We start from the raw sequence: 10,469 nt of genomic DNA, 5'->3' as shown, positions 1-10,469 counted from the left end.
CCTCTAGAGACTGATAGTAGTGAGGCAGAGGAACAGGAGGAGCCTGTTCCTAATGCACGCATGAGAAGAGCTGCCAGAAGGCAAGAGCAGCTCAAGCAAAGAGGACAACTCGGGAATAGGGCCAAGATATAATTGGCCCCTCCCATAAGGCTTAAAAGACCAGCAACGGTGTTTGGACTCTTTGCCAGAAAACAACGTTGATAGCTTCGTCTTGTTGCATTTATTTTGTATCAGTGTCTTCTGAACTTTTGCCAACAAAGGCCTTTGGCAGTTTGCCTAATTGGACCAAGGTGATAGGATTGGTGATAGGACTGAGGAATTGTGTTGAAAGGAATTTGCTTTAATTTAGTTGAACTAAGCTGAGAATGACATAACTCTCAGCTGTTTGAATAAAGTTTGTTTGTTTTTACTCTGAGTTTCCTACTACCTACTTGGGCTTGGGTCACAACAGATATATGCACATATTTCCCTAACAAACATTCCCTAAGAGATAAAACAGCTTTGAATTAAACAGTAGATAAAGAGAGCATGAAAAATAAATTCAAATGACAATCAGCCCAACCTTCATGTAAACAAAAGAGGTAATTTGCTGTCTATTGTTTTTCCAAAAGTATGGAAAACAAATTACAGACAGTTTTCAACTTACAAGCATTCTGTCAATGTCCCAACTAACGAACCCAACTAAACCAAGGACAATGTCCCGACTAACGAACCCAACTAAACCAAGGACACTCGAGACCTGCCAATTTCTTAATGCAAAACTTTATTGAGTGCATCATTTTGGTACTATTGAAGGCAAAACCAGCTCTACCTAATTCCCATGCAAACCGACATAGTTACAATCTAGAATTCTCCCTGCCCCTTATTAGTGTAGGTCACGTTATCCAATTGAGTGTCATTGTTTTGTTATGAGAAAGAGTCTCCAGTCTTGGCTAACACCTGCAGATGTGTCCTTGGCTCTCACAGCTATTTTTCTTGAAGTCTGGAACCTGTATTCCATCTCACCCTTCTCCCCCACTCCTCTAGTCCTTTGCCAAGTTGAGAAGTGATAATGGTTGTAACAGAAAAAGTGCACTTCGAGCTTGACATATTCATTCAGTGACCATTTTTCACACTTATGACCATCACAGCATCCCCACAATCACATGATCAAAATTCAGGTGTTTGGCAACTGAGATGTATTTATGATAGTTGCACTGTCCCAGAGTCACCACATCTCAGTTGGCTTCCAACGAGCAAAGTCAATGGGGAAAGCCAGATTCACTTAATGACTGCTGCCTAATTCACTTAACAACTACGGTGATTCACTTACCAACTGTGGCGAGAAAGATCATAAAATGGGGCGAAATGCATTTAATAACGGTCTTGCGTAAAAACAGAAATATTGGCCTCAGTTGTGGTTGTAAGTTGAGGAGTAGCTATAGCATCTCAATCTCAAATCAAGCAAACTTTGGTCTACATATTGATAATGGACTCAACAAGTGGTGGGTTGCTACCGGTTTGCTCCGGATCGGGCAAACCAGTAGTGGTGGTGGGAGGCTCCGCCCTCCCACCCAGATGCTTCTGCATATGTGCAGAAGCTTCTGCACATGCGCAGAAGCTTTGTGTGCACGCGAGCGCACATGTGCCCACGAGCGAACTGGTAGCAACGGGTTTTTGAAACCCGCCCCTGGGCTCAACTACAACCTATCTCTGGTTTGATGTGGTGTCTGCCTGTAATAAATAACCCTTAATATCCATTAAATGTTTGTATCAAATTAATACTAATATTATAACAAAGGTAAAGCCCTGTTTTTGCAGGACCGCTGCATATGACTGCTTGGCTCTGTCATGTTTCCATGGCGTTCTGGTTGCCCTCAGGTGTGATGAACTGGACTTTAGGCACAATGAAGGAAGAGTTATTCCTCCTGATTGAATTATTCCTCCGAATGGAGTTATTCCTTCGCATGGAGTTACGTTTCCTCAAAGAGTTTTGGTGGGACAGCTCACTTTTCTGGAGGGTCTGGATGAGAATGGAGGGCTTCTCATCCAGCTCTTTGGCACTGCAGCGGGGTGCCGCGACTTTGCTGGTGTTGCCAAACTTGGAGTAGTCGACAGCGTAAGTCCCTTCTTCTTCCGTGACAATGGGCACAAAGCGATGGCCCCAGAGGATCTCTTCTGATATGTAGGACGTTCTGGCTTGGGTGGTGATTCCAGTGGTTTCCACCACACCTTCAAGTATGATAATGATTTCTAGGTCTTGGTTGGCCAGGTCATTGGCGGAGATGTCATAAAGAGGACTCCGCTTATCAATGACATGACAAATGATCAACGGAGCCACCAGGAAAATATTGTTGCTTTCAAGAGGATTGTCTACCGGGACGTCGAGCTGGTGGATCGGGATGACTTCTCCTTCTGGAGTGGTGGTCTTCCTGACAACCTGGATTCGTACCGAGGCACTAATGATCATGCTTTTCCTCAGGTCCCCTACCCGGAACATGAAACACAGGTGGCCGTTACGGACAGTGATGACCGCGTTCCGGCTGAAGATCAACGTTTCTGCTCTCCGATGGGCTTGGGCGGTTTTCATGAAGATGCAACCCAACATGACTGCATTGATGATCAAGCCCACAATGTTTTGGAGGATCAAAACACTGATGGCTATGGGACATTCCTCGGTCATCATCCTTCCACCGAAACCAATGGTCACCTGGACCTCAATGGAGAAGAGGAAAGCAGAGATGAAGGACCTGTAAGTAAGGTGGGAAAAAGTGGAATACAATCATTAAAATACAGAAACTTAATGAATCAATTATTGTACACTTTAAAAGCATGCCTAGGTCCAATCAACCGAAAACACTTATCCAGCGTCCTATACATGGGTTCACATAACACATCAGATCAAACCAAGATTGGGCTAGTAATTTATGGATCATGGCCTTAACATATTATGTGAATAAACTACAGCTAGGCCTTTTACTTCCAACCATTAGTTTGAAGTTACTGAAAAAAAGTGACTTATGACTGTTTTTCACACTTACAACCAATGCAGCATCCCCATGGTCACATGATCAAAATTCGGATGCTAGGCTTCATATTTATGACAGTTGCAGTATCCCAAGATTGTGTGATCCCCTTTTGCAACCTTCGGACAAGCAAAGTCAACGGGGTAGGCCAGATTCACTTAACAACCATGTTCCTAACTTAACATCTGCAGTGATTCACTTAACAACTGTGGGAAGAAAAGCCATAAAATGGGGCACAAGTTCACTTAGGAGCTGTTTTGCTTAAGGACAGAAATGTTGGCCTCAATTGTTGTCGTACATCGAGGACTACCTGTATTTATGAAGCCCTGGATTTGTTTGCATGTCTGTGTCAGCGTTCTGAGTAATGCGTCTACCAGAAGCAGAACTCTGAGGCATGTAGATTCCGCAAAGAACTGTTGTGTCTGCGCCCCCGGAGCTGGGCCTCCTGCCAGAAAGTGACTTGGAAAGTGAGGGGGAAGGGCCATCATTACCTCGGGAGCACCGGCTTCCCTGGCTCAGCTCCAGGAGCCAGAGGCAGGCCAGGTGGAGGAGATAACGAGGCCTCCGTCCCCTGACTCTTTCCCCCCAGACCACGCCTCCAGACCCAGCTGATGGCAATCAGGCCTGGCTGGACCCTAGGTTTTGTAGGCAGGAGAGGCGGGAACAACAAAAGCAGGGTGGGGCAGGCCTAGGAAATGCTGAGTCATGGAGCCATACCCCACAGGATATAAAAGTAGCAAGGGCTGCTATGCCTCTTCTTAGCAGGCAAATCAACTGCTTGACTAGAGCTGAAGTACTATTTGTTGACTCATCAGCATCGAGGGAGATAACAGAGACGCTTGGCATATGCTCACTAGTTTGCTGCCAGAGCTGATAGTGTCAGTTAATTAAGTCATTGCTCGGACCGAGGCGAGGGGGACAGAACAAAGAACATTGTTTATTGAATACATCATTTTGGCACAGCTGGTGAAAACCAACTCTCAAAATTCCTGTGTTTCCCCCTAATTAAAAAAGCAAATCCCCCACCCTCCCAGGTGTCACCGGTCACATTGTCCAAGGAAAGGAGTTGGCTGGCTGCTAGGTCACTCCTCTCCTCCTTCAAACCGGCACCTGTTGAGATGACCTTGATTCCCACAAGAAATTTTTTTGTTTTGACTCTTAGCCAGTCTATCTACTTCCCCATTCCCTTCCCCTTCTCATGGTTCATGGCAACTATGAGGCAGCCCAAGATGGCTTCTGCCGGGTTCGCTCCAGATCTGACAGTCTGCAGTCATGGCATCCAACGTCTCATCTTCAAGACGTGACTCCTTACCTGACGCAGGTGATGCATGGTTTCCATTTGTCGAAATCTTCAGTGCTGCAAGGCTTGTCCATGTCCCCATGGGCGAAAGCCACCAGCCACCACATCATGGCGAAGAACAACCAGCTGCAGAGGAAGGACATGGTGAAGATCACCAAAGTGTGGCGCCATTTCAGGTCCACCAAAGTGGTGAAGATGTCTTGCAGGAAGCGTCCCTGCTCACGGATGTTCTTGTGGGCCAGGTTGCAAGCGCCGTTTTTGGCAATGAAGCGGGCTTTGCGTTGGTGGTCTCGAATGCGGGGCTTGCCCAAATTCTCAGCCGCAATGCGGGCAAGAACGTATTCTTCTGGGATAATGCTTTTCCTGGCCAACATCTTCCTGCCACCATTGCCCAACAACAGGCATACAAAAGACTCCTCCTTCTCCTTTTCTCAAATCCTGCAACGAGAAAACAAAATACATCTTCATCTTTTTCTTCCCTTTTTCTGCTGCAAGCCAAGATTACAAAGCTAAGAAGTAGATTCCAAAGAGATAATAATTATAACCAGAGGTGGGCTTCAAACATTTTAGCAAGGGGATCTCTGCCTGATTGCTGGGTGGGCGTGGCCTAGATCTTCCTCTTTGTCTCATTAACATTGTATTATATGCTTCATCAGACAGTCATCCAGATACTCAGGCTGGTTTTGGCAGCTTGTCCACCTATCAGTCCTCCCCAAAGACCTAAGATAGGCAGTTGCTGATGTTTGATGGTGTCAGAGGTATCGTCGCAGGATCATATGACAGAAATCATTTTTATTATGCTAGGTCACATCGTGAGGTGCTCAGAGTGGGTTTGGCATTTTTGTCCACCTATCAAGTCCTTCCGAAGGATCTGAGATAGATAGATGCTGTTGTTTAATAATATTAAAGGTATCGTCACAGGATGTAAGCTGTTCCAATAAAGCAGCAATTGACTGATGGTGAATATGTCAATGCAGATGGTATTCAATATTCCATATTTTCTATTCTATTCTATTCTATTCTATTCTATTCTATTCTATTCTATTCTATTCTATTCTATTCTATTCTATTCTCCCATCCCATCCCATCCCATCCCATCCCATCCCATCCCATCCTGAATTCTATCCTGAATTCTATCCTGAATTCTATTCTATTCTATTCTATCCTGAATTCTATCCTGAATTCTATTCTATTCTATTCTATTCTATTCTATTCTGTTCTGTTCTGTTCTGTTCTGTTCTGTTCTGTTCTGTTCTGTTCTGTTCTATTCTATTCTATTCTATTCTATTCTATTCTATTCTATTCTATTCTTTATTCTCTATTCTGTTCTATTTTCTATTCTGCTCTATTCTATCCTGCTCTACTTTACTCTACTCCAAAAATCATTTGGAAAAAAGCCCATGAAAGACAAGAAGTCCTGCTTCACCTGAAAGCTTGCTGGCAACCTTTGAAAGGCACGCTTTCCAAATAAAAACAATTTCCCCACTGCTGATGTCTCACATCAAGTGAGTAATATTTATATTTATGCTTTTTCCCAACATGTCCCAAGCGCCTTGCTTTAATTCCTTAATTTATTACAGCAGCTCAAATCCAGATCTGTGTTTAAAGAGACATCCTTCCAGGCCACACACACACACACACACACACACACACAGAGCGAAAAGAATTTTGAGCTCTGCTGTAGCAACTGGACAAGGCTTGCAAAAACATGATATTGAGAGTAGGGAGCATAGAACAACAGGTTTGGAAGGGACCTTGGAGGCCTTCTAGCCCAACCCCTCTGGTGAAGGGAAGAACTCTCTGGAAGAGCAACTACGGTGTGCAAAGCTCTATTACCTTGCTGAAGCTGGGTTTCCGTTTTTGTTTTTCTATTAACAAAAATAACAGCATGACAGGACTTTCTGGGGTTTTTCTTTGAAGACGTTTTGCTTCTCGAAGAGCTGAAGAAGCTTCTTGGATGTGCAGTGAAACGTCTTCTAAGAAAAAAAAAAACCCAGAAAGTAACAGTAACAGAGTTGGAAGGCACCTTGGAGGTCATTTAGTCCAACCCCATGCTTACGCAGGAGACCTGTCGTAGGGATTCGAACCGGCAAACTGCCGACCTTTCTGATCGACAAGCTCAGCGTCTTACCCATCGAGTCATCTGATCAGGCTTGAAAAAGCCCCTTTGGGACAACAGCATCACGACGTCGTCTAATCCAGCCGCCTGCTCAGGCAGGAAACCCCGTAGCATTTCAGACGAACGGGTTATCCAATCTCAAAACAAATCTCCCGGGATGAAGAACCCCCAACTTCTGAAGGCAAGTCATCCCACTGATGAATTGTTCTGTCAGGGAATTTCTCCTTTAGTTCCAGGTTGCTTCTCTCCTTAGTTAGTTTTCTATAGCTATAGAGCACTGCACAGCAGAACAACTAGACAGAAGGACAGTTTTTCCCCAAACGCCATCACTCTGCTAAAACAAATAATTCCCTCAACACTGTCAAACTGTTTACTAAATCTGCACTACTGTTAATCTTCTCATCGTTCCCATCACCCATCTCTTTCCACTTAGGACTGTATAACTTTGTTGCTGGTATCCTTACGATTTATACTGATATTGTTTCCTGATTGCTTAATTGTAGCCTATGACTATCATTAAGTGTTGTAAGTGTTGTACCTTGGTGAAGGTATCTTTTCTTTTATGTACACTGAGAGCCTATGCACCGAGACAAATTCCTTATGTGTCCAATCACACTTGGCTAATAAAGAATTCTTTCGATCTGTCTGTCTGTCTGTCTAATCTGGAAAAGTGACATAATATCAGAGCTGGAAGGGACCTTGGAGGTTTCTAGTCCAACCCCCTGCCCAGGCAGGAAACCCTACACCATTTCAGACAAATGGCTATCCAACATTTTCTTAAAAATTTCCAGTGTTGGAGCATTTACAACTTCTGCAGGCAAGTTTATCTACCTATCATTATCTATCTACCTATCATTATCTATCTACCTACCTATCATTATTCATCTATCTATCTATCTATCTATCTATCTATCTATCTATCTATCTATCTATCTATCTATTTATTTAACAGTAACAGAGTTGGAAGGGACCTTGGGGGTCATCCAGTCCAACCCCCTGCTCACGCAGGAGACCTGTACTAGGGATTTGAACCACCAAATTCTCTGATTGACAAGCTCAGTGTCTTAGCCACTGAGCCACTTAGCCAGGCTATCTATCTATCTATCTATCTATCTATCTATCTATCTATCTATCTATCTATCTATCTATCTATCTATCTATTGTTTGTCAAACACAACAGTATATATAAGTATAAGCATGAAATAACCATACGAATTGGATACAATCAAAGGGAACATTAGGACAGGGACGGTAGGCACGCTGGTGCTCTTATGCACGCCCCTTACAGACCTCTTAGGAATGGGGTGAGGTCAACAGTAGAAAGTCTTTGGTTAAAGTTATCTATCTATCTATCTATCTATCTATCTATCTATCTAGTTTCTATCCGTTGCTTCTTGTCCTGTCCTCAGTTGCTTTGGGAGAATAAGTTGAACACACACACACACCCCACTTCCCGACGACAACCCCTCAAATATTGGGAGACTGCCATCCTGTCCCCTGTAATCCTTCTCTTCCTTAAATTTAGGACACACCTAATTCCCACAACCGCCCATCCTACAGGTTCGCCTCCAGATCTTTTTTACCCTCTTCGTTGCTCTTCTCTGCGCTCAAGTCCAAAGAAGGAAACGGGACACTTACCAAGAGGCGCTTGCAAAGCCTGCAGTCAGCTGGGCCAACTCTTGCGCGCTGCCATGGGCGCAGGGAGATCCTCGGATGCGCAAGGCGAGAGGAAGGAGAACGGTGGCTGGAGACGAGCTCCTGGCTCCCAACCGAGAGATGAAGAACTCGTCCTTTTGTCCAGAAGGGTTGGAGGAAACGCGGGGATCCCCAAGAGTGGGGCCAAGCGGCTCCTGTGTCCTGTCCCGCTTTGGGACGCCTGGCTGGGCGCAGAACGAGGCAGCGGGCGCGAAGGGTCCTACGGTTGCTGCTTTGGCCGAGCCAGATCGCGCCCCCACTTGCGAAGGGAACTTTTCTTCTGCATTTTCTGAGATTGAGGATGGGACGGAGGAAAGGAAAGAGGGGGGGAGGAGGCGGAGGGAGACTGGCCGGGGTCCAAGATTCAGCTGACGCAACGAAAAGGCGAGGAATTGGGGAGGGGATGAGCTCCAGAAGAAGAAAGAGATCCAGAAAGCAGTGGAGGAGAGTTTACTCCTAGGAAACTCCAGGGAATTGGCTCTTGGGCTTTAAAAAAAGCCAGTTGGTAGAATTAGTGGCTGGTCTCTCTAAGAAATGGAGAAGGTGGGTCTGAATAGATTGGGGTTGTTGTTTTTTCTTTGTTTGGGGAGGGCTTGCCCGAAGAATAGAATAAAATAGAATTTTTAATTGGCCAAGTGCGATTGGACGCACAAGGAATTTGTCTTTGATGCATATGCTCTCAGTGTACATAAAAGAAAAGATATGTTCATCAAGAATTTATTTATTTTTATTTATTTATTTATTTTTGTCACACAGTGTATATAAGCATAAGCATGAAACAACTATACAACACATAAGCATATATATGAGTATGAGTATGTAATAACTATATTAATTTAATATAACGAAGAAAAACAATAGGACAGGAACGGTAGGCACGTTTGTGCTCTTATGCACGCTCCTTACAGACCTCTTAGGAATGTGGTGAGGTCAATAGTAGATAGTTTTTGGTTGAAGCTTTTGGGATTTTGGGAAGAGACCACAGAGTCAGGTAGTGTATTCCAAGCATTAACAACTCTGTTACTGAAGTCATATTTTCTGCAATCAAGATTGGAGCGGTTAACATTAAGCTTAAATCTATTGTGTGCTCATGTATTGTTGCAATTGAAGCTGAAGTAGTCTTTGACAGGAAGGACATTGTAATAGATGATTCTATGAGTTAAACTCAGGTCATGTCGAAGGCGGCGTAGTTTTAAATTTTCTAAACCCAGGATTTCAAGTCTGGTGGCATAAGGTATTTTGTTGTATTTGGAGGAGTGGAGTACTCTTTTTGTAAAATATTTCTGGATACGTTCAATTGTATTGATGTCAGAAATGTGGTATGGGTTCCAAACAGTCAAGCTATATTCAAGAATTGGTCTGGCAAATGTTTTATATGCTCTGGTTAGTAGTGTAGTGTTTTTAGAGAAGAAGCTATGCAAGATTAGGTTTACAACTTTTAAAGCCTTTTTTGCAATGTAGTTACAGTGGGCTTTGGTACTTAGATCATTAGATATGAAAACTCCAAGATCTTTAACAGGGTGGGGGTCATCAGTAAGGTAATGTCCATCAAGCTTGTACTTAGTGTTTAGGTTCTTTTTTCCAATATGTAAGACTCAGCATTTGCTGATTGAGATTTGGAGTTGCCAAGTTTTGGACCATTCAGATAAGAAGTCCAGGTCTTTTCGGAAGATAGCTGTATTGTTGGTGGTGTTAAATAGTTTGACATTGTCAGCAAAGAGAACAGTTACCTGTAATATGGTCACAGAGATCATTAATGTATAATATGAAGAGTGTTGGTCCAAGAATGCTGCCTTGGGGAATGCCACTTTTAACAGGAACAGGATTTGATAGAGAATTGCCAATTTTGACCACTTCTTGTCTGTTTGATAGAAAAGCTGTTATCCAATTTTGGAGGGGTCCTGAGATGCTGTATGATTTTAGTTTTAGGAGAAGTTTATCATGTACTACTGAGTCAAAGGCTTTACAGAAGTCTATGTAGATTGCATCTATTGCTTTCCCCTGATCAAGATTTTAAAATTCTAAGGTAAGTTTTTAAAATTCTAAGGTAAGATTTTAAAATTTTAAGGTACAACACAATGATAATAATAGGGTACAAATAAGCAATCAGGAAACAATCAATATCAATCTAAATTGTAGGGTTAAAATCAACAGTTACAAGCAACAAAGCAGCGGTTAATCCAGCTGTGTTCTGCACAGGGGGTGCTAGTTTATCTTGGTGACCTTAGCTGGGTCGGAAGGTTTAAGCTTTAAAATTATTTTAAGCTTTAAAAAACCAGAAATATTTTTGTTGGGGATTTTACCCGAAAGTTACAATAAAGAGAATACTTATTTAATTATCCATGTTCTA

At 43.2% G+C, this 10,469-nt stretch overlaps 1 protein-coding gene across 3 annotated transcripts; it reads right to left on the bottom strand.

Moving 5' to 3' along the window:
* Positions 1 to 406: 406 nt before the first annotated feature.
* Positions 407 to 8,392, bottom strand: KCNJ8 (potassium inwardly rectifying channel subfamily J member 8). Of its 3 annotated transcripts, none has more exons than XM_058190440.1 (4): positions 8,063 to 8,392; positions 6,142 to 6,281; positions 4,318 to 4,743; positions 407 to 2,729 (listed from the first exon to the last, which is right to left on the bottom strand). In XM_058190440.1, exons 3-4 carry the CDS (start codon positions 4,677 to 4,679, stop codon positions 1,829 to 1,831), a joined length of 1,263 nt encoding a protein of 420 aa, XP_058046423.1. In that variant the 5' UTR covers positions 4,680 to 4,743; positions 6,142 to 6,281; positions 8,063 to 8,392; the 3' UTR covers positions 407 to 1,828. The 3 variants fall into 3 exon arrangements, with proteins under 3 accessions (XP_058046423.1, XP_058046424.1, XP_058046422.1); XM_058190441.1 differs by having other exon boundaries at positions 6,142 to 6,278; XM_058190439.1 differs by lacking the exon at positions 6,142 to 6,281.
* Between the last annotated feature and the right edge of the window lie 2,077 nt (positions 8,393 to 10,469).

This window comes from Ahaetulla prasina, chromosome 7 (genome assembly GCF_028640845.1).
Source record: "Ahaetulla prasina isolate Xishuangbanna chromosome 7, ASM2864084v1, whole genome shotgun sequence".
NCBI classification, from domain to species: domain Eukaryota; kingdom Metazoa; phylum Chordata; class Lepidosauria; order Squamata; family Colubridae; genus Ahaetulla; species Ahaetulla prasina.
This window is presented reverse-complemented; position numbering and strand designations above follow the sequence as displayed.